Consider the following 24,196-nt stretch of genomic DNA (forward strand, 5'->3'; position numbering starts at 1 on the left):
GGATAACGCTGCGCTTTGATAACAGCATTCTTTCTACTTATTCAAACCACCAAAGTCCCCGCAGAAAGCTTCAGAGTTGTCCAATCACAAAGGGCCAACTAGGGGAGGATGCAAGAAAAAGGATATCCCAGCACAATGCACTCACAAAAAGCAAGGCATCAAGGGTTTCAAAGGTTATGACCATAGCAGGTTCACAGCGGACACAGGTTGTAAACACTGTAGATGAAGAAAAATGGCTTCGCTGTCACGTTCGATTCACAGTTTGTGGGTGAATATACAATCATACGCTTTGCATATTCCAGTTATGTAAAACAAACATGTGAGTGAGTAGTTTACAACATTTGAAAATCATTCTTCTAGGCACAGAGGTCAAACACATGTTTTTCTCAATGTACCCAAAAATTGTGTCTCAGAAATATTCTATACCCTGACAACAGTCAGGGGTAATATTCTATAACCTTACAACAGTCAGGGGTAATCAAACCCTTGTAACTTATGAGATCAGAGGCTTTTGTGCCAAGTCTATCATCCAGGAGGCAGCAAGTCTCTGCATGCAATCAGGAGCGTCACAGCCTCCGTGCGTGCGGATCACTGTGCTAGGCCCAACTAGTACAAAAGGAAGATGTATTCCATTTATAATTTATTCACCAGCAAGATGGCTTCGTAAGGTAAATGCGTTCGGATGACAACCGCAACTCCCAAATACAAATACCTACAATATCAACTTCACTTTCTATCCTTCTGTTGTCAGTCTGCACCATGGTTGAATCCATTACAACAGAACACCCAGAGACTTGCAACTAGAAAGCCCATCACACTATGCACCTTTCCTCGTTGATGCAGCTCAAACTATTATTGCTTCATTCTATTGCTCAGCTTCTTCCTGTCAGTGGAAACTCTTCGTCCACTGTACCAAGAGGTTGTGCCTCTTCAATCCAGTTCATGCAGCACTTCTGTGACCAGTTTACTGGTCCATCCATCACCATTCATTACCCTTTATCTTTATGTGCCTGTATGTCTGGAACCGGGTTTAAAAGTTTAGACAATGAATCCACAAGTTTGAAGGAGGTCCTCATGCTTTTTATACTATATTATTCCGAGGACATTCTTCTGTACCTTGTGTGAGCACTGGACACAGTGAATTTGAAAAGTCACCCCTTACCTACTAACCTCAGAGGGCAGAATTCTGCATCCACACCTTAAAATATCAAGCAATTTACTTGTTACAAGCTCCACATTCTCTTTAACAGCAGATGCCCCCACACCTAGGCACACAGGTGTGTACGAGATCTTGTAAAAAGGATCTCTGTTAATAGATTACCATCATCGATTATCTGGTTCTGTTGAACCTTCGGAGATAGATGGAGCCCAATAGCTTACCACCAATTTACCCCAATAGTAATGTCGAGGATGATCTACAATCCTTGCCCGTACAGACCACTCTAGTCTACTACGTCTCCATTAGCACCTTACGCTGGACGGAGTTACGTTCCTCTTTGCCGTACCTTCTTAATTTTAAACTGAAATGTAGCAAGCTTTACTACTAAAATGGCCTCTTTGGACTGCCAAATGCTTAATTACGAGACTATCTGTTTACAAGAAACATGCACAACTACTACTCTGCATTTTGATGGATTTCAATCCTTTTGAACTTCTGTTCTAGGCTCTGAAGGACCACCCTTCAAAGGGGCTACCAATGTGGGTCTCTATGATCTGCGCAATGACCTCAAACGAGAAAGGGTCTAGTAATCTCATAGTCCCTAAGAAAGCTGTGTTTATATGCATGTGATATATCACAAATCTAATATACCGTGTAAAGAATCCAGTGGTTCCCCTATGAATTGACAGGGGCTTGCTATGCAATCCTAAAGTGCGCTATTTGGGGGTAGTGTGGTCGAGCAGTCTTAGGCTTAAAACAGAGGAGAGCAAGACATTTGCAAATACACACAATGATTAATTAAGGGCACAACCCAAGGAGACAACCCACACCAAATTATAAAAATAGAAAGTATCTTTATATGTTTATACATCAGAAAAAAATCTTTCAGGTAAGTACTTTTTTAAATATAAATTCTTTTCACTGCAAAAAAGTGGGGACAGTGCAATTTTGTGATTGCTGCAATGTTATCCTGTGGAACAAATTCTCCAAACAGGTATAGTACAGCGACTTACAAGACCAATCTGCAGAAGTTAAGGTGATTGGTGGGCAAGGTCCAAGGCAGCACCAGCAGTACAAGGGCGGTCTGGTGCAGAGTGCAAAACGGCGTCGGGAGCCCAATCGGTTTCTATGGAGAGCAGTCACTGCGAAAAGAGGCTGCAGGCTCTGGCTGGAAGGCAAGTCGGCTTGAACCAAGTCTTGATATGCTTGGGGACATAGGGACACCTGGGGTTCTCTTCTCCACGGTCTGGGGGCGACTGATGCAGAGGTGACTTAAGGCATTGGGTTTTGTTAATGGGAGCAGTTGTGGTCAAGGGGGCCTGCGTAGAGGCTGCAGGCGACGTCTACAAGTCCATGAGGGGTGAAACCTCAATGGACTCGAGCTCTGATGGGCTAGGGACCTTGTTGATACAGATTACCCACTCCAACTCTGGCCGGAGGAGACTGGTACAGACGTGGCTTCAGTTGTCAGGTTTTGGAGGTTCCGGAGGCCTTAGTCTTTTCTTCTGGAGAGGATGCAAAGAACAGTTCCACTGTTCTTCTGGTGGTCTTGGTCTTTATTGAAGGCAGGCAGTCCTCCCAGGTTTAGGAGGTACACAGCTGCAGGAAGAGTAACCTTTGGCACAGGTTCGACAGAGGGTGGCAGACAGGACAGCAGGGCTAGGGCCAAGCCAGATACACTCTTCGGTCTTCTGCTTTTGAGGCTCTTCTTGTCCTTCGTAGGTCGCCAGGATCTCCTTATCTGGTGCCAGGGGCTCCCCTAAATACTCAATTTAAGGGTGTGTTGGGTAGAAGCCAATGGGCTACTGACCATTGGGTCACTACACTCAATATAGGACCACTGAACAAAAAAGATCAGGTTAACCAGTCATTCTGCAATGACATTGCTCTACACCTCAGGGGCAAAATAGACTATTTTTTACTCATTTGGTCACTATGGTAACTCTTTGCCAGTCACCGGTCAAGATAATGTAAACTATTTCCAAAAATGATTTGTCTACTAAAAGCTTTGAGTGTTTTTCCTGTTTTCTCTGTATCAATATAATACCTTATATTAACAACCAAGTCAGACTCTCCAGACGACCCATGTTTGCTATCAATCATAAAGCTAGTCCCGGACATTATTGCTACCCATCTCTCAGACATATTTAACATTATGTTTAGAACTGGTATTTTTCCTTCTCAATGGAAGCGAGCCTCCATCCTGCATCTCTTGAAAAAAGCTAACTTGGATCCCGGGACCCGGCCAACTATCGACCTATTTCCCAGCTCCCTTTCCCAACAAAAATTGTAGAGAAAGTTATGAACATCTAAATAAATCAGTTCAAGGATTCCAACTGTTTGTCCCTACTCAATTCGAACTCCGATCCAAACAGTACAGAGACTGCTCTGATTAAGGCCACCGACGAGCTCAAATCCATCTTAGACAATGGGGGATCAGCAGCACTTATCCTGCTGGACTTATCCGCGGCGTCAGACACGGTGGATCATTTCACCCTGATACAGTCTGGAAGCAAAAGATATATAAAAAAATTAATCTTGCCTTGAAATTACTTTCATCCTTCCTGTAACAGGGAAAACACAATGAATGTTGACACCTCATCAAGCTCATTTCGCTTGCCCTAGGGGGTTCCACAGGGATCCGCGCTTAGCCCGACTCTTTCAATATATACGTCACAGACCTTGCCCCCCTGGTTGAATCCTTTGTGTTTTCCCTCACCACTTAAGCGGACGACATGCAAATCATGTTATCAGCCTCCCATGACGTCAACAATACTGGTGCTCGCATACATGACTGCATGGAAAGCATCAATGGTTGGATGAACAAGCATGATCTTAAGCTTAATGCGGGAAAGACTGAGGTGATCTTACTCGGTAATAACCCTAACTTTTGGTCTGCCCGTGTTGGCCTGGGGAGATGGGTCCCCTTCCTGTACCCACCAGGATAGCCAAGAGTATTGGCGTCATGATTGATAACCACTTACTCTTGGGAAACCAAATTAACAGTGGTCTTCTCCTCATAGAACACCTTGGGAATACTTTTTAAAAATTCTAATATTTCTGGCAATATCAGTCAGGAAGTCTATTATTTCCACACTTCTATTATCCAAAATTGACTATTGTAACGCCCTCTATATCAGCCTGCAAGCTCAATATTTGAATAAGTTGCAGATTCTTCAGAATTTGGTGGCCAGACTCCTCCTTGACTTGCCTAGGCACCATTCGGTTTCCGCTGCTCTTAAGGAGCTCATTGGCTAAGAGTCAAAAACAGAATCAAATTTAAGGCCCTATGCCTGACGTACAAGGCCCTCCATGATTCAGGACCCTCGTTTCTCAAGGAAGCCTTATCATGGTACACTCCTTCAAGAAATCTAAAAACAGCAGGCTTTCTCAGAGTAAATACCATTAGATTAAAAAAATCTAAATGGGGTGGCAACAGCTTTGTGGTTAGAGCTGCTACAGCCTGGAATCGCCTTCCACTCAACCTTAGATCAGCTCCCTCCCCACCTCAATTTAGGAAGCTTCTAAACACTTGGCTTTTCAATCAATAGCTCATTCACACCCCTCCTGTTGCTTACTGCTTCAGCGCCAAGACACCCATGGGTATTCGTTGTGCTTTACAAATATTTAACATAAAATAACTTGCTGTGGGAAGTGGGCGTAACCCTGTCCCAGAATTCCTAAGTATGCCATCACAAAGATGGCTACTTCTGAAAAATTGTGTCCACCTCTCTATAGCCCACCTTAGGGGTGGTACTAGCCTGGAGGTGGCAAGCCTACCGGACTAGCTTATTTTCTTGCCTGTCCAGGTGCTAAGGGGGCTCTGGACAGGGGCAGTGGCTTCCTTTCCTGTGAGGGCGGCCAGATTTGCACTCCAAAGGCAGCAGCTCTTTGACGCTTAACGGCCAAGGGAGAATAATCAGCAGGTCATCCTGTGGGAGGGGGTGTTATACCCTCTTCCCGGACAGGCTATTGTTCTGGGTCTCCTGAGAGCAAAGGCGCTCACCCTAGGAGTAAACCACACAAAACAGGAGGTAGGGTGGAAGAACGGCCTCAATCAAATAGCAATTGCTGAATGTTTAAAGAAAGCACACGTGTTTTTTGAAAACTGCCCTCACCCACAACAAGTTGTGGCATGCTTCATCATCGGGCTGCTACTAACGCCTCTGCGCAAACCAACGCTAGAGGCGGAGCAATAGGGAGGGGTAGACAGTACAACAATGATACAGACACAAAAAAAGGCTGGGTCCTTTAGTGCAGAAAAGATGAGTCTTAAAACTGAACCAGGGATATCTCTATAATAATTTTATTCCTGGATTCCCCTGTCAGATTAAAATGGTATATATATATGTTAAGAGACTATATACCAAATGGATGGTGGTGGAGTGAGTTAAGTGCTCACCACCCCTCCATTCTGCACAGCAGTCGACATGTTTCTGCCGGTTCAAACTTAAATCTCCGGCATTCCTCAGGACAAGTTAGATCCCCATGCCCTTTTGCCAAACCCCTGTTATTACCCACTGTTGTGGGTTATACTCCACCTGTCAGTCTGGAGTTCCTCTTATAACTTACTCTTTCAATGATTAGAAACTGAAAGAAAAAATGCGAAAATGACTTCCACATAAAGCAAAAAACAAAATCTTAATCACGTGTGCTCTCAAACAAACAGAAATTGCCGCCCACCCATTTGGTGTAGCCAAAATTATAGTCTATGTGGTGCTCAATCCACCATCATAGTTCAACGGGCAAACAGTGGCCCTCCCAGTGGTATATTCAAAGCACACTCTTTTTTTGTGTTTAATACCCATTCAAATAAAATTCCATATATTTTTGTGCATCACACACAAGGAGTAACGTGCCGAAACACATGCGAAAGACACATTTCAACATCCCCACATGTATTCCGAGGGTATTCAGGTGTTACTACCCTCATCTTAGTAAAAAGGTCTTCAATACATTAGTATGGGATCATGCGATATCCAGATTCACTCATTGCTTACCAGAGTTTATTAAGCAATTTGCTTAAAAAGGCACTGGAGTAGAGAGCGACCCTCTGTAGTCACACACTGCGGGAGGGAAAACACAGTGTATTCAATTCCTAGGTTCGTAATTCATACCGGCTGACATACACCTTCACATAATGTTTCACTCGTGTTTAAACAATCCGTCAGTATCGTGTATATGCCAAACCTCATATCTTGTTCGTTATTAAAAATATACAACGCTACCCTATTTCACGTCCCCTTAGGACCCTGATGACTCTTATGTGTCCGGATAAACGTATATATCCCCCCCACATATAGTAAAGGAGCAGGACTTTGCTCTCCATAATGAGGCTTCTCTGTTATTACCGCATACTCGAGTGCCAAAGTTGTATCCTCGAGTGACTATGGCATGGATGTAATGCGCCCCCCTCAATTTCTGGCCAAATCCCCCCTTACTTCATCAAGAGTGGTGCGCTGCCTCCGGATTCCGTCTCTCCTGGTGCCGAGTAGATATTCTGGATACCGTGCCCTCCGTATTTACACTTCCGCTACCATGTCACGTGATGCGTGCGAGTGACTATGCACGTAATGCGTGACCTAGCGGTAAGGCACGTAATCACCTATTGGACTATACCGCTAACCTGCCTGGTACAACCCAATATAGCGGAAAAAGTCTTTGTATACATCAACCTGCTATCACGGAGTATTCGCAAAAGAGAAGAAAGCCTCGCCTTCGGGAATAAGCTCATAAATCGTCCAACCTAGCAATGCACGTATCACCTTAGAGATTAGAATGCTATCCTTCCTGGTGCAACCAAGTGTAATTAGAAGGTGCCTTTGTGTACATATACCTATTGTCACGGGATATTAACATAGACAGCAGCCTCACCTCCAGGAGTGAGCTCATTAATCAAGTTGTTTATTCCAGGGACAATCTTGCAAAGGCTCATATTCTCACAATATTTGATAGAATATTTTTAATAATATTGGTGCTTCTATTGAGACAAAGGCCCATCACCTACTATTCCAATTCATTATCACCGGCATGTTCTATACTAAACAATACCCAACAGGTTCACCAGATGCATTTTACCCCCAATACTGGGTTATTTTCTCCCTAGGGCAGACCACGGTATATCATCATTAAGTCCCGTTTCATGACTCTTAGTACGATATACCCACTTCTGCTCCCGTAGGAAGAGGAATTGTGAGGGATCCCTTACCGAAGGTCTGATAGTGGGTTTATCCAATACAGTCCAAGATATGTCCTTTGTTGTGTGCCCCTTCTCCGCATTATGCAGAGTGAGACGTGTGTTGGTCCTGGAGCACCTGATGTTGCTCCTATGCTCCATGATTCTCACCTTGACCTTTCTACAGGTCATCCCAATGTAAATGAGATTACACGGGCACCTGATCATGTAAATAACGTTGGATGAGTTACAGTTTGTATGTACTCCCTGTTGCCAAGGGTATTTTAAGCCCACATCCACCTCTTTAGTATTTCTGGTCAGGGGGCAGACATCACAAGACCCACATTGTGTATGCCCCGTGACCGGTGGTAGAAACCCACCTTCCCGGGGAGCCCCCCGGACACTGTTTTGTGGGCGAGAATGTACTAATTGATCCTTAAGATTTTGGCCCCTCCTAAAGGCAAAAAGGGGTTTCTCAAGTTTGAGGCCACTGGAGTTTAATATACCCCAGTGTTTCAGGACGATACGTTGGATAGCCGTGGAAGAGGTATTAAAAGTCGTCACACAAACTATCTTATCACTAGTTGGTTTTTCTACTTTAGTTAGCAGTGCCTCTCTAGGGCAGTTCCATGCTCGTTTACGAGCTCGACTGATAATCTGTTTTGGATATCCTCTCTCATCCAATTTACCTGCTAGGCGTGCTGCCTCTGTCTTAAATTCATTTGGTTCAGAACAGTTCCTGCGAAGTCGCAGGAACTGACCTACCGGAAGGTTTTCCCGTAGGGCTCTGGGATGAAAACTCCCAAAATGCAAAAGTCCGTTCTTATCCGTGATCTTATGCAATGGTTAAATGCACAAAGCCAGTTTTTACATTTCACCAAGACTATCACCAAGGAGAGTCTTTCTTTTTTGGATCTGGTCATTTCCCCTTTGGAGGGCAAATTGTCTACGAAAGTCCATCATAAGATCACGGATCAAGGATCCCAAAATGCAAAAGTCCGTTCTTATCCGTGATCTTATGATGGACATTCGTAGACAATTTGCCCTCCAAAGGGGAAATGACCAGATCCAAAAAAGGAAGACTCTCCTTGGTGATAGTCTTGGTGAAATGTAAAAAATGGTTTTGTGCATTTAACCATTGCATAAGATCACGGATAAGAACAGACTTTTGCATTTTGGGAGTTTTCATCCCAGAGCCCTACGGGAAAACCTTCCGGTAGGTCAGTTCCTGCGACTTCGCAGGAACTGTTCTGAACCAAATGAATTTAAGACAGAGGCAGCACGCCTAGCAGGTAAATTGGATGAGAGAGGATATCCAAAACAGATTATCAGTCGAGCTCGTAAACGAGCATGGAACTGCCCTAGAGAGGCACTGCTAACTAAAGTAGAAAAACCAACTAGTGATAAGATAGTTTGTGTGACGACTTTTAATACCTCTTCCACGGCTATCAAACGTATCGTCCTGAAACACTGGGGTATATTAAACTCCAGTGGCCTCAAACTTGAGAAACCCCTTTTTGCCTTTAGGAGGGGCCAAAATCTTAAGGATCAATTAGTACATTCTCGCCCACAAAACAGTGTCCGGGGGGCTCCCCGGGAAGGTGGGTTTCTACCACCGGTCACGGGTCATACACAATGTGGCTCTTGTGATGTCTGCCCCCTGACCAGAAATACTAAAGAGGTGGATGTGGGCTTAAAATACCCTTGGCAACAGCGAGTACATACCAACTGTAACTCATCCAACGTTATTTACATGATCAGGTGCCCGTGTAATCTCATTTACATTGGGATGACCTGTAGAAAGGTCAAGGTGAGAATCATGGAGCACAGGAGCAACATCAGGTGCTCCAGGACCAACACACGTCTCACTCTGCATTATGCGGAGAAGGGGCATACAACACAGGACATATCTTGGACTGTATTGGATAAACCCACTATCAGACTAAGGGATCCCTCACAATTCCTCTTCTTACGGGAGCAGAAGTGGGTATATCGTACTAAGAGTCATGAAACGGGACTTAATGATGATATACCGTGGTCTGCCCTAGGGAGAAAATAACCCTGTATTGGGGGTAAAATGCATCTGGTGAACCGGTTGGGTATTGTTTAGTATAGAACATGCCGGTGATAATGAATTGGAATAGTAGGTGATGGGCCTTTGTCTCAATAGAAGCACCAATATTATTAAAAATATTCTATCAAATATTGTGTGAGAATGAGCCTTTGCAAGATTGTCCCTGGAATAAACAACTTGATTAATGAGCTCACTCCTGGAGGTGAGGCTGCTGTCTATGTTAATATCCCGTGACAATAGGTATATGTACACAAAGGCACCTACTAATTACACTTGGTTGCACCAGGAAGGATAGCGTTCTAATCTCTAAGGTGATACGTGCATTGCTAGGTTGGACGATTTATGAGCTTATTCCCGAAGGCGAGGCTTTCTTCTCTTTTGCGAATACTCCGTGATAACAGGTCGATGTATACAAAGACTTTTTCCGCTATATTGGGTTGTACCAGGCAGGTTAGCGGTATAGTCCAATAGGTGATTACGTGCCTTGCCGCTAGGTCACGCATTACGTGCATCGTCACTCGCACGCATCACGTGACATGGTAGCGGAAGTGTAAATACGGAGGGCACGGTATCCAGAATATCTACTCGGCACCAGGAGAGACGGAATCCGGAGGCAGCGCACCACTCTTGATGAAGTAAGGGGGGGATTTGGCCAGAAATTGAGGGGGGCGCATTACATCCATGCCATAGTCACTCGAGGATACAACTTTGGCACTCGAGTATGCAGTAATAACAGAGAAGCCTCATTATGGAGAGCAAAGTCCTGCTCCTTTACTATATGTGGGGGGGATATATACGTTTATCCGGACACATAAGAGTCATCAGGGTCCTAAGGGGACGTGAAATAGGGTAGCGTTGTATATTTTTAATAATGAACAAGATATGAGGTTTGGCATATACACGATACTGACGGATTGTTTAAACACGAGTGAAAATTATGTGAAGGTGTATGTCAGCCGGTATGAATTACGAACCTAGGAATTGAATACACTGTGTTTTCCCTCCCGCAGTGTGTGACTACAGAGGGTCGCTCTCTACTCCAGTGCCTTTTTAAGCAAATTGCTTAATAAACTCTGGTAAGCAATGAGTGAATCTGGATATCGCATGATCCCATACTAATGTATTGAAGACCTTTTTACTAAGATGAGGGTAGTAACACCTGAATACCCTCGGAATACATGTGGGGATGTTGAAATGTGTCTTTCGCATGTGTTTCGGCACGTTACTCCTTGTGTGTGATGCACAAAAATATATGGAATTTTATTTGAATGGGTATTAAACACAAAAAAAGAGTGTGCTTTGAATATACCACTGGGAGGGCCACTGTTTGCCCGTTGAACTATGATGGTGGATTGAGCACCACATAGACTATAATTTTGGCTACACCAAATGGGTGGGCGGCAATTTGTTTGTTTGAGAGCACACGTGATTAAGATTTTGTTTTTTGCTTTATGTGGAAGTCATTTTCGCATTTTTTCTTTCAGTTTCTAATCTTTGAAAGAGTAAGTTATAAGAGGAACTCCAGACTGACAGGTGGAGTATAACCCACAACAGTGGGTAATAACAGGGGTTTGGCAAAAGGGCATGGGGATCTAACTTGTCCTGAGGAATGCCGGAGATTTAAATTTGAACCGGAAGAAACATGTCGACTGCTATGCAGAATGGAGGGGTGGTGAGCACTTAACTAACTCACTCCACCACCATCCATTTGGTATATAGTCTCTTCACATATATATATATATATACCATTTTAATCTGACAGGGGAATCCAGGAATAAAATTATTATAGAGATATCCCTGGTTCAGTTTTAAGAGTCATCTTTTCTGCACTAAAGGATCCAGCCTTTTTTTGTTTGTCTGTATCATTGTTGTACTGTCTACCCCTCCCTATTGCTCCGCCTCTAGCGTTGGTTTGCGCAGAGGCGTTAGTAGCAGCCCGATGATGAAGCATGCCACAACTTGTTGTGGGTGAGGGCAGCTTTAAAAAAACATGTGTGCTTTCTTTAAACATTCAGCAATTGCTATTTGATTGAGGCCGTTCTTCCACCCTACCTCCTGTTTTGTGTGGTTTACTTAATTCTTGAGGAGGATGAGGTAGGGTTTGTACCTTCTCCCCCTTTTCTTTATTGTGAGTAATAAAATAGCTTACCCTAGGAGGTCAGAACAGCATCTTGGGTGGCAGGCTGGCAGAAACCAGTCAGTAAGTACACCAGAGGCTGGTAGGTTTCCAGGGAGCACCTCTAAGGTGCCCTCTGGGTGCATGTATTTGTAAATGCAACACTGGCATCCGTTTAGGTTTACCAATACGAGAAGTTTTATTCCAAACATACCCATTTTTTTAGTGAAGCCATCATGTAGCTTGGAAACTTTTCACCAGTGTCCAGCACATGTTTTAAAATGGCTTCCCTGGTCACTTGCACTGACAGTAATGGGACTGACCAGCACAGGGGAATATCTGCTCATGCAGGTATGCCCTCACATTTAACATTCAGCACCCTCCCTTAGGGCTATCAGGTATGCTGTAGGAGTGACTTACAATTATTACATGCAGTGTTCGGGGACATGGCACAGGGATGTGTGATGTGTCATTTTTTCTGTACCAAGACACGAGGCTTGCAATAACAGCCCTGCATGGTCTTGGTGAGGGGTCCCTTAGGGTGGCACAAGTCATGCTGCAGCCCTGAGGGACCCCCTTTAGTATATCAGGCCCTAGCTACCAGTGGTATCATTTAATAGGGACTTACAGAGGGTTCTCAAGGTTTTGCCAATCGGGGGGAAACAATTGTACAGTTTTTTGGAAAGTACACTGGTTAGCAGGAACCCAGTGCACTTCAGTCAAAGTTGCATCAAATATGAGACAAAAAGTAGGAGGGAGCTGCAACAAAACCCCAGTTTCCTACAGTCCCATTGTCACATCTTTGAATGCTATGCACTATACCGAGGGAAATATACGTCTAAACTGTTCTTATTATTCCTTATGTGCACTTGCAAGAAAGCTGCTGCATAAGGCAGTGAAAATTATTTTCTCATATTCAAGAAGAAGTTTACTTAGAGCATGGAGGACACAGATTAGGTAAGTGGCTTTATAACATGAGCATGGGAGGCGTGGACAGAAGTGTGCAGCACAGCTTACATATGACCCTATGGAATCTGGTGGTAGGCAGAGGGAAAGCAAATAGTAGGATACACGAAGATCTGGAAGGGGCTATACTGGAGGAGACATGGCTTTTCCACTAGATCACATTGGGCAGGAACACCTGTTGTACTGAGAGGCTGTGTGTTTATGCATCTAAACATTGTAAGGATGTTCTTATGTAATACGAGCTATTTGTGAGGGTCTATCATATAAGCACCCTTACTCGGATGGATTTCCAATAGATGCACAAAGAAACGTGGGCCTATGTGCACTGCATCTTACATGAGCCCTAAAGGTCATCTGTCTTTTCTCTAGGTTCCAGAAATTTGGTGTGTTGCTGTGCTTAATCCAATTGTTTTTAAAGGGTAATCACAGTAACCCATGCAAATCACAGTGACCCATGGATGCAACACAACTGCTTTAAACCCAACACAGACAAATGGAAGTACTTATCTTTGGTAACACCACCTCTATGAGGAATGGCTCTTGGTGGCCTCCCGAACTAGGACCCTCATCCATTCAGACAGACTACGCTCGAAACCTCGGCATCATCCTGGACAGCAGGCCCACCATAAAAGCCACATCAACGCAGTTCCCTCTGCCTGCTTCTTCACTCTTCGCTAGCTCTGTAAGATCTTCAAATGGCTCCCCGTCAGCACCAGACAAACAGTCATTCAAGCTCTAGTCACCAGCCACGTGGACTAAGGCAATGTACTCTACGTAGATAAAAAAACTCTTTCCTTGAAATTACTTTCATCCTTCCTGTCTAACAGGGAAAACACAATCAACGTCGACACCTTCTCATCAAGCTCATTTCGCTTGCCCTGGGGGGTTTCACAGGGATCCGCGCTTAGCCCGACTCTTTTCAATATAAACTTCACCGACCTTGCCCCCCCTGGTCAAATTATGTCATCAGCCTCCTTAGTGATCTTACTCGGTAATAACCCTAACTTTTGGTCTGTCCCGTGTTGGCCTGGGAAGATGGGCCCCCTTCCTGTACCCACCAGGATAGCCAAGAGTATTGGCATCATGATTGATAACCACTTACTCTTGGGAAATCAAATTAACACAGTGGTCTCCTCCTCATAGAACAACTTGGGAGTACTTTAAAAAAATCCTAATATTTCTGGCAATGTCAGTCAGGAAGTCTGTTATTTCCACACTTCTATTATCCAAAATTGACCATTGTAACTGCCTCTACATCAGCCTGCAAGCTCAATATTTGAATAAGTTGCAGATACTTCAGAATTTGGTGGCCAGACTCCTCCTTGACATGCCTAGGCACCATTCGGTTTCCGCTGCTCTTAAGGATCTCCATTGGCCGAGAGTCAAAAACAGAATAACATTTAAAGGCCCTCTGCCTGACGTACAAGGCCCTTCAGGACCCTCGTTTCTCAAGGAAGCCTTATCGTACACTCCTTCGAGAAATCTAAGATCAGCAGGCTCTTTCAGAGTAAATACCATTAGATTAAAAAAATCTAAATGGAGTGGCAACAGTTTTGTGGTTAGAGCTGCTACAGCCTGGAATCTCCTTCCACTCAACCTTAGATCAGCGCCTCCTAAAGAGACTGCAGACCATACAGAACTCAGCTGCCAGACTCATCCTTGAGCTCCCTAAACAGAGCCACATCACTTCACAACTCAAGAAGCTCCACTGGCTACCCATTCAGAAGAGATGTCTGCTCAAGAGGCTGACCCATACGTACACAGCCCTTCAACAATCAAGGACCAGCATACATCAACCAGTGCATGAACTTTCACCAACCCTCCAGACACCTGCACTCGCCTCCCTCGCGCAACCCCTGCATCCAACAAAGCAACAGTGGAGGACGTTCCTTCGCCTACCATTTCCCATCTCTTGAACATACTACAGCAGTACTCCCTCTAAGGTTGTGGGTCTTAAAGAGGCACAGACGTTTTAAGGCATAGGCATAGTGCGCTCTGGCCCAGGGCCCCAGTCTTTCAGGAGGCCCTTGATAGAATTAGCTCTGTTCTGCAAAGTATTGCCCTGATAACCTTGAATGACACTTCAACAGATTGTTTTTTAATGCCTTTTGCCTTTAATTTATTTCTAATGTGGGTAATGTGTGAGTGTCTATTAGACATTTGCGGACAAATGTGTTTATATTTCATGCAACATCCATAAAACAGATTTGTAGATACAAACAGGATCTCACATATGAGAAATGGGAGGGTGAGAGATTATTTGCAGTAATATTAGTGAGCTGTTGCTGTGTTACAATTTTTAACACATGTCTATCCATAAATATTAGATGTAAACACATTAAGAATTTGGACCAGTGTGCCTGTGCACAGTTAGTGACCTGGCAAAAGAAGGCATGAAAGAGTTGGATCATAAATTCAAAGCTGCTCCTAACAGGGGCCCCAAAAATATGTTTGGCCCAAGGACCTAAAAATCCTTAAGATGTCCCTGCAAAGAGGTCAAACCAGGAATAAGGGAAACGGCCTTACATTCTCACATCTCAATCCAAGCAATAATGCTTCACAGATGTGTAAAGGGAAGTCCATGTCGTTCTGCAACACTTCTCTACTATGGGCACTGCCCTGGTCAAGGGAGAGGTCTTCTCTCTTGTGGAATAAGCCTAGGTTCCTCCTGGTGGTTCCTTTTTAACAAGGGCATAAGCAATGTAAGTGTAGGTGACAATCCATCGTGATGAAGTCCTTTTCTTGACTTCCTTGCTGTCTACATATCCAAGGACGAGCCGATCATCCGATCTTAATTCCTTCATCTGATCGATGTAGAAGCGGACTGCCATAAAAAGGTGTGGCAAAGGGAAAACTGTGGGAAGTGTGAATGACTGGCTCATATGCAATGGGGTAAACCCCTTAGACAGGATACCCGATTTAGTTCTTATTCAGTTTGTGTGGGTAGAAAAAGGTTAGGGTGGAAGACACAGTGCTTGCAACTCACTGCCACATCATGTTGAAGTGATGGGCCATCAAAAAAACAGTCTGAACTAAATGGTCACAACTAGAACGGTCTAAGGGGTCTAACTGAGTTCTCCTCAGTACAAAATTGAGATCCCGTTGGGGCACGTGAAAAGTATACAGTGGAAACATATAGTTTAGCTACAAGTACAAGTCGGCGTCGTAAAGCTGTTCTCCTTACCAGTTCAAGACACAGGCGGTGTCCATAGGCAGCAGAATAATGGACAGCGTTGTAACCTTGCTTGTCCCGTATCCCTGGGTTGGCATCATTTCGCAGCAAATATTCCAGGCACCTAGAACAGGCAACAATGAACATACTTTGAAACAAAATATTACCCAACATTCCTCTCTCTGAGATTATGATCTATATTTAAATAAAAGTTACTGGGGTATTAAAGTTAGGTTCAGATTTCACACACAAAACCATTGACAATCAGCAGTTATAGTTACCTCAAGTAACTAGGACTCGTGCCATCAGGTAACTAACTTGCACCCCTACCATGCACAGTTCTCATCAATCGTTTAACTGCAAATGTTGAGTGATTTTATCTATGATGTCATAAGTGATGCAATATGTGGGGTAATAAGCAGTGCATGGAGAGGGCAGGTGTTATAGTTACCCTAGGGCTTGCGTTATAGATACTTGAGATAGCTATAACTGCTGAATTTCTAAGGTTTTGTGTGTGTGTCAAATATGAATCTAAATTATAAAGACCCTGTAACCTTGGTTTCTTTCAGTGAATTTCTCAAGTTTTTTTAAATTCTATTTCCCAACAATAACGCCCCCAGTAACCTTTGGTTTTAAGTGAATTTTACAGTTTGATTTTAATATAAATTGTACTACAATTTCACCCATAAGTTCAATGTCCTAATATACATTTTCACAAGTTTATAAATACATTTTATTCACATATTCATTCTTATTTTAAAACTAAAAATGTTAAAATGAAGGCACGTGGGGGCGTGGTGGATGGGTGTGGGATGGATGGGTGTGTGTGTGTGTGTATGGGTGTGTGAGTATATATCTGAGTGGGTTTGTAAGTGGGTGGGTAAGTGTGAGTAGATGTGTGTGGGTGTGTGAGTGGGTGGGTGTGTGAGTGGGTGGGTGTGAGTGTGTGGGTGTGTAGGTAGGTGAGTGTGTATAGGTAGGTGAGTGTGTGTAGGTAGGTGTGTGTGTAGGTAGGTAGGTGTGTGTGTAGGTAGGTGTGTGTGTGGAGGTAGGTGTGTGTAGGTAGGTGTGAGAGTAAGTGTGCGAGTGTAAGTGTGTGGATCTGTGAGCGGATGTATGTTTTTTTTTTTTTTAAATTAGGGTCTGGATCTGCAAATCTACCTGAATCCGTGAGGATCCTCGCACTCAAAAAAAACGTTTTTGGACAATTTCTTGCCCATGAGTGGTCCCTCACAGACCCCTCAATCAGTCCCATGGGTTCAGAGTACCTCTAACACATCAGAGCCCAATTGGTTTCAATTGATGCAATATCTACATTCCAATTAATTGGTGAATTCCAGAAAAAAAAAAAAAACGTGACCGGTATTTCCATGAATTTATTAAATTATATAATATCTATCATATGGGGAATTGCAAGAAACTAATCAATGATAACAAAAATACAAAAATAGTGGTAATCTAAAACAGACATCACAGAGTGACAGTGAATATTCGTATGAATAGTGGACGAATAATCATTACATGACTTTTCTTTAGGAAGTACTTAACTAGTTTGTATTATTATAGATGAGAAACTGCTTCCAATGTAGCGTACTAAAATATCTGATGGGCACTATTCATACGAATGTTAACTGTCCGTATGATGTCAATCAAATGCTTCTTTTATGGAATTCATCAATAAATTGGCGTGTGGTCATTGCATTAATTAAAATCCATTGGACTCAAGTGATGACCTTATTTATAAACAAGATTACAAAGCATTCATCATGGGAATTGTACTTTAGGTGTCAATTGTGTATTATATCCTGAACTACATCTCCTAACATGCAGCCTCAGGAGCATGAGTGGGAGAGTATAAATAGTAATGGAAAACAAACTTATCAGTCGTGAAAAAGACCGAAAGGCTGAAACGAGATGGCGCCATGTTTTCCCCTAACACAAAAAACTCTGAGACAGCGTTCAGCATACTTCTGGTTTTAATCTACATCAGAGGGTTGGTTACCTGAACACCAGCACCGACAAGTGAGCGTGCCAGAGCAGTGTTTGACCAGTATTGATTACACTTGGCAGCAACCCGGGCATCGGATTGCAATCTACCTCTTACCAAGGCTTCACCGCCTTAATGTCAGAATTAAAGGATGCTGTTGTAGCAAGTCTCCTCAGGTAAGAGTGCTGTGTTTACTATTATTTATTAGCTGAAACATGTATGGGGCTCCACCATGGTCACATTTATATTTAGGCTGTGGGGTTTTAGGTTTAAACCTATAATAACTGATAAAATCCGACAGAAAGAGAAATAGCCCTCACCAGTGAAAACATATAAACACTGAAAAAACACCTGTACAACCACAAACTAAATGCCATTCAAAGAAAGGAAAAAGAGTGAAAGAGTCTTTTTTCTTCCTGAAGGGGCCAATACAATGTAACTTTGTTATACAAGCTAGCAGTAAGAAAGACTGGGCTAACATTCTGCTTGAGTTTTGTTGTTTAGGGATTCCCCTAAAATATTGGTTCTTCTTCCTTTTGCTTTTTTCAGTTCTGTGGTCTTTGGTCTAACGATGCAAGGTTTAGAAGCATGTTTTAGGTCTTGTTTAATTATTTTATAAACTTTAGAGAATCAGGAAATATCAAAATCATATTTGATATTTTGACTGCATTTGATTCTTTCACTGATAGGTAAAATGGCTTGTTTCATAAGAATCTTTCCTAAAATGTGTCATCACATTTACCAACAGAGAATGGGTAAAAACCCTTAATATATCAGCCCACAGTTTTTAGTCGGTCAGTATTGCTAGTAGGTGAATTGCCAACACCTCAGGCTTTAAACAGTCAATGCAAGGTATAGTGACAAGTATATGTATAAAGAGTGCTATCCCCAAGCATCTGGGATAGCAGTGAAAACATGACAACAGACTTTTGGAAAACATGGAACACAGTGTCACTTGGAATGCTCTGCAAAAAAGTTTCTTTCCAAGTTCAACAAAGATTGGAGTGATATTGTTTGTTTTTGCAGTGATTTAGCTACGTATATGAAAATGTGTGATGACCTGTCAAAATTGATACCCGAGCTGAAGTGATTCCCTGTAGGAGATCCTTGCTACTTGTTAGATGGTATGCTGAAAGCATCTTTACAAACTTCAGAGTTAATTAGGGATGCTATCAACTTTTTAGTCCATTCTGGTACACTGTTTTCTTATTCACAGGAACTAAAACGCAAATATTTATAATTTCGTGCTTTGTGTGGCATCAAAAAAAGAGTCATCCCAACTGTGTCCCTTAGCTGATGGTTCTCAGTCCAAGGGGCTATGAATGCTATATTATCCATGTGGCAACCATTTATCAGAATTTTTGCTGAGTGATGATGATGGAAATCTGTGTCAGTGGCTAAAGTTAACACATTTTGTACTGGCTGTTTTGCGTTGCCTGTTTCAAGTGCCAATGATGAGAGGACCTTTTCGCAGAAGTATATATGGGAAGGAAAGAGCGAGCACACCTGACCAAAGTCTCACTGAAGAAGTATTGTATCGTGTACTACAATAACTTCAGTTTGCAAAAATCTATTTGGACCTCATATACACTATAGGTACACTGTCTATATACCATGTTCTATCAGTGCAGAAAGCAAGCAATAATAAAAGCAAAACGTTCCATAAACACCGGAAAAACACTTTGTTCTTAGTGGCGCGAAAATGTGTAACCACTGATAACTGTTTTTTAAGGTATTGAAATCACTTGAAAACACTGAAAAAAAACCTCACCAGAATTTACCAAACATAGAAACTGAAAACAGGAAAGCCTATTTATATTGAACTGCCTTAGGCCGAATGCATTATAAAAAGTGTTTAGATGTCACAGAGTCCCATGAGCTGTATTTTGCAACCTGGTTTGGTTACATAAGGGGGGAGGGACTGATTTGACTCATTGTGACAGTGATTTAAGAGCAATAATGGAAGCAAAAGCTGCAAAGCATAAATGAGAGGCTGCAGCTATGTTTTCTAAGACAACACAATCGACGAAGTGGCACTGTAAGGGATAATACTGACAGGAACATTACGGCTAAAGATTTGAAACAATTGTTCACATACAACTTGGGGACCATCTACATATCTGTTTGGGGGTCACAACCAGATGGATGAGTTACTTACCTTCGGTAACGATGTATCTGGTAGAGACACAGTCTAGCCGCAGATTCCTTAACTTAGAATATCCCCAGGCATCAGACTGGATCCGGAAAACATTCTGCAGCAGCACCTCTGCGTGCCGGGGTGCGGCGCCGCACGGCTCTACCCTGACGTTTTCCACGGACGTGACATCAGCGGAGCCATATATGCCCCTTCAGGCGCGCTGTCAGTTTTCGTCTGAGAAACTTTTCCGCGTCCCAACGCGGAGCCACCACCAAAAACTGAGAATATGGGAACAGTGTGCGAAAAAGATGAAAAAGTAAGAAAATCAAATGGTGAAAAACAGCACCATAAAGGACAGTGCCAGGCTCTGTATATTGAAAAGCGCAGGCTAAACCTCCCGTGGAAGCAGAATAGGATGTGAAAAAACATTATTGCAGACAACAGTCTGCAACCACAATATATAACCATGAAGGACAAGTCCAGAACACATGACCAAAGACAATCCACCACAAGACGGCACCAGAAAGGGACGTCATAGCCCCAGTAAGAGACCTATAGACTGAGGCAGAGCCAATAGGCTTCAAACCAATGGACTGCAGAGGAGGTAAGAGACCCCAAGGCGATTGAGAAAGGGAGAGCGGGGGTTGGGGAAACATGAGTAGATCCCACACTGGACGACCCAGAGCATAGGGATGTAAAAGGACACATGAGCATGTCGCCCAATCACGAGAATGGGCTGGAGTAGAGCAAGTAAAACAGAATGAAGCATTCCGTCTAGGAGTAAAGTGAAAGATGTCTGTCGCGATCCTGAGCCAGAGAGGGGATCTGGATTGGTCTGCCCCCTCCTGGCTTTGTAACGCGTGCAAGTTTAATCCCAGAGAGAGTAGAACGCCACCGAAAATAGTGCAGACATCAAAGACGTACAAATCCCATAACGCCCTGGGACAGCGTCCCGCGCATCTCAGCAGGAGCCGCCTGCCAGTTGGGACGCCTATAAAGCCCCACCCTTTCCTAAACACAGGGTTTGACAAACTTCCTGTTTATCCTAGAGGACGCAGTGCGAGCGGATGGTATTCCCCGCTGGAGGACAAGCGCTGATTACTTCTAACGTTGCCGAGCCCGTGTTTTTCCCCACATCTCGATCTGAGCTGCGCCTGGACCCGTCGCAGGCATTGTGGTATTGCCTCCTCCCGCACTCCTGAACAAATTCGAACTAACAGTCTCCCGGACGCTGAGGGGACTGCTTGTGTGTTTTTTCCTTTGGGTTACGCTCTCGCTGTGACTGGAACAGCGATTGCGGCTTCTTTGAGTGTACAGGCGGAAACTGTTCAGTGTGTTGCACCTGCCCTTCTCTACTGATCTGTCAAGAATTCCTGTCATACAAGGGAAACACGCCCTTATGTAAACAGGAGAGCTGTTACATAACTCAAGGAAAACACGCCCTTATGTAAACAGGAGAGCTGTTACATAACTCAAGGGAAACACGCCCTTATGTAAACAGGAGAGCTGTTACATAACTCAAGGGAAACACGCCCTTATGTAAACAGGAGAGCTGTTACATAACTCAAGGAAACACGCCCTTATGTAAACAGGAGAGCTGTTACATAACTCAAGGAAAACACGCCCTATAAAGGGAGGAACCGGGAGGTACAACGCTGTCGGATATTGTGTTCACACCGACGTACCTGCTTCGTGAAGAGCAGTGTTCCGGAGTGGTGCTCCAGTAAGGCAAGAACGGAGGTAGGTCGAGTCGTTACTCCCTGGGCCGTGTCTTGCCCCATCGTCACCTGTGAAGGACCCGGAAGCTCTACCGGTCAACCATTGAGCTTCGCTTTTTGACTCGGCTGAGTCCAAGCGCAGTGGCGCTTTTGCTGGTTGGAGTCGTAACTCCCAGCCCGACCAGAGACACAGGGACTGCCAGCTGTAACGCACACCAGGAGGTGTTTGCCGCGTTACAGACTCGGAAGTCCACAGGATCGATCGAGCGGCTGCTCTCGGTTCAGTCTTCTTGCTCGTGATTGGGGTATCGGTGACGCATCACCAGGAGGTGACTCCGCGTCCCGGTGCAGTCTGAGGAAGAGGTTGAGCGGCTGCTCCCTTCAGGTAGAGACCCCGGCTGGGTGTTTCCCTGACTCCTCGATTCTCCCCAACACTCTTCGTGCCCCTCACAGCCTACCGATTGGCATTGTCGGCCATTTCATTTCTGCCCTCTGTTGGCATACGCTGGGACCGGCGTATATGCAGAGGACGGTTAGGACCATCCGTGCTGTGGGCTGGTAACGTACTTAGCCTGGAGGATTCCAGTGACTATAACTTGTTTATTCTTTGTATTATATTTGCCTTCATTAAAACAACTAACCCTTCACTAGTGGTTGCGTCCTCATTGTCGTGTCTGTTAAACGATCCTGAGACGTTCAGGGCGTTACAAAATATCCGACCGTAATAACACTAACTGTCTCCCGGTCGATAACAGACATGGCAACACTTGATGATGTGCTGGCTGCTTTAGCGGCCATGCAAGTTGAAGTGGCTGCCTCTAGGCAAGAAACAGCCGATGTAAAAGCCAGACTGGATGCTATCCAATTGGACCCGCTCACGCCCAGCACCTCCCTCACGAATCAGACCCCTGCGGTAGTAGTGGAAATGCCGGTAGCCATCCCCTTGGCGACACCAGAGAGGTACAGTGGGGATCCTAACACAGTGCAGGTATTCCTCGCACAAGTGGCGCTACATTTATCGTGCAAACCAAAGGCGTTCCCCACGAGTCAGGCTCGTGTGGCTTTCCTTATATCCTATTTGGCTGGAAACGCGGCACAATGGGCCGTACCTCTGGTGAGCAGGGACGACCCCCTCTTATGTGATTGGGGTGCTTTTCGCGAGGAATTCCTGAAGGTATTCGACAGAAGGGCTGACTCGTACACGGCGGACCGTGAAATGCTTGAGTTGAGACAGGGATCCAACGACCTGGTGCAGTATCTCAACGCGTTCCGAAGGCTGGTTGCGGAAACCAAGTGGCCTGTTGCTAAACAGACGGCGCTCTTCCATCAAGGGCTGTGCGATGAGCTCAAGGACGCCGTGGCTCATATTGACCCTCAACCCAAGACATGTGAGGGCTTTATCAACCTGGTATTACGGCTGGAACATAGGCTAAGTGAAAGAAAGGGGGATCATGGGAGAAAAGGAAAATCCCTTCCATCCTATGTGACGGTGGGAAGTCCTGAAACTTCCACCGCATCCAAGGGAGAACCCATGGACATCGGCGCAATACGAGCGAGCCTCACAGCCACGGAGAAAGAGTCACGCCGTAAACAAGGATTGTGCCTATATTGTGGCAAAAAAGGCCACTACGTACGTGAATGCCCTGCCAAACCGAAGACGTCACGTTATCGGGCCAACCGGTCGGTAACAGCCGTGGTGGACATACCGGCGGAAAACTAGAGGACTCCAAGACCAGAGAAGGGGCATCTCGGAGTCACTCATCCATCCCTTCACTTTCCAACTCGGTCACTAAGGGACAACGACACCTGTTTATCACGGTGCACGTGGGAGTGCATGACCAGTGGATACCCGTTGTGGCCATGGTGGATTCAGGGGCCACTGGCATGTTTATGGACCACAACGAGGCATGCAGGCTAGGGCTAGTGCTTCTTCCCAAAGCTGTACCCGAAGACGTCTATGCTGTAGACGGAAGGCGATTGGTGACGGGGCCCATCGGGCAGCACACGGGGGTCCTTCCGATGAGATATGGGTGGAACCATTTGGAACAAATCGATTTTAACATCATCCGAGCGCCCCAATATGGCGTCATATTGGGATTGCCGTGGCTACAGAAACACAACCCCTTTGTGGATTGGCCAACACATCGCATCGAAATGACGTCACCGTATTGCATCCTGCATTGTGGAATAAGAACGGAATCCCTTGACGCAGATGAGAGCGGGAGTCAGACGGTGGCTACAGCGGCAGAAAAAGATGTGGTTCTCCCCCAGGCTTATCACAGTTTTGAGGATGTATTTGATGAGGTGAAGGCGGAAGTGCTACCACCACATAGACCGTTTGACTGCCAGATCGACCTGGTGCCAGGGGCCAGCGTTCCCAGCGGCAGGCTGTATGCCCTGACTGAGCCTGAAAACGTGCATCTCCGGGGGTACCTGGATAAACTCCTCAAGCTAGGATTCATCCGCCCGTCCAAGTCTCCGGCCGCCTCGCCACTCTTCTTCATCCCGAAGGCTAATGGGGAGCTGAGAGCCTGTGTGGACTTTAGGGCATTGAATGCGATAACCATAAAAAATCGGTACCCCTTGCCTCTCAGTGTACTTCTGGAGCAGGTCAAGAAAGCTCGTATCTACACCAAGTTGGATTTGAAAGGGGCATACCATCTGGTGCGCATGAGGGACGGAGACGAGTGGA

At 44.7% G+C, this 24,196-nt stretch overlaps 1 protein-coding gene across 4 annotated transcripts in view; it reads right to left on the bottom strand.

Annotated features, from left to right (window-relative positions):
- ANKRD28 (ankyrin repeat domain 28) overlaps positions 1–24,196 on the bottom strand; it is a 783,346-nt gene that overhangs the window by 158,468 nt on the left and 600,682 nt on the right. For all 4 annotated transcript variants that reach the window (XM_085630427.1, XM_085630426.1, XM_085630428.1 and 1 more), the window contains exon 15: positions 15,675–15,786. In XM_085630427.1, the coding sequence (XP_085486553.1) occupies positions 15,675–15,786 (112 nt within the window). The remainder of the gene's footprint in view (positions 1–15,674; positions 15,787–24,196) is intronic.

Source organism: Triturus cristatus, chromosome 10 (genome assembly GCF_964204655.1).
Source record: "Triturus cristatus chromosome 10, aTriCri1.1, whole genome shotgun sequence".
Taxonomy (NCBI): Eukaryota; Metazoa; Chordata; class Amphibia; order Caudata; family Salamandridae; genus Triturus; species Triturus cristatus.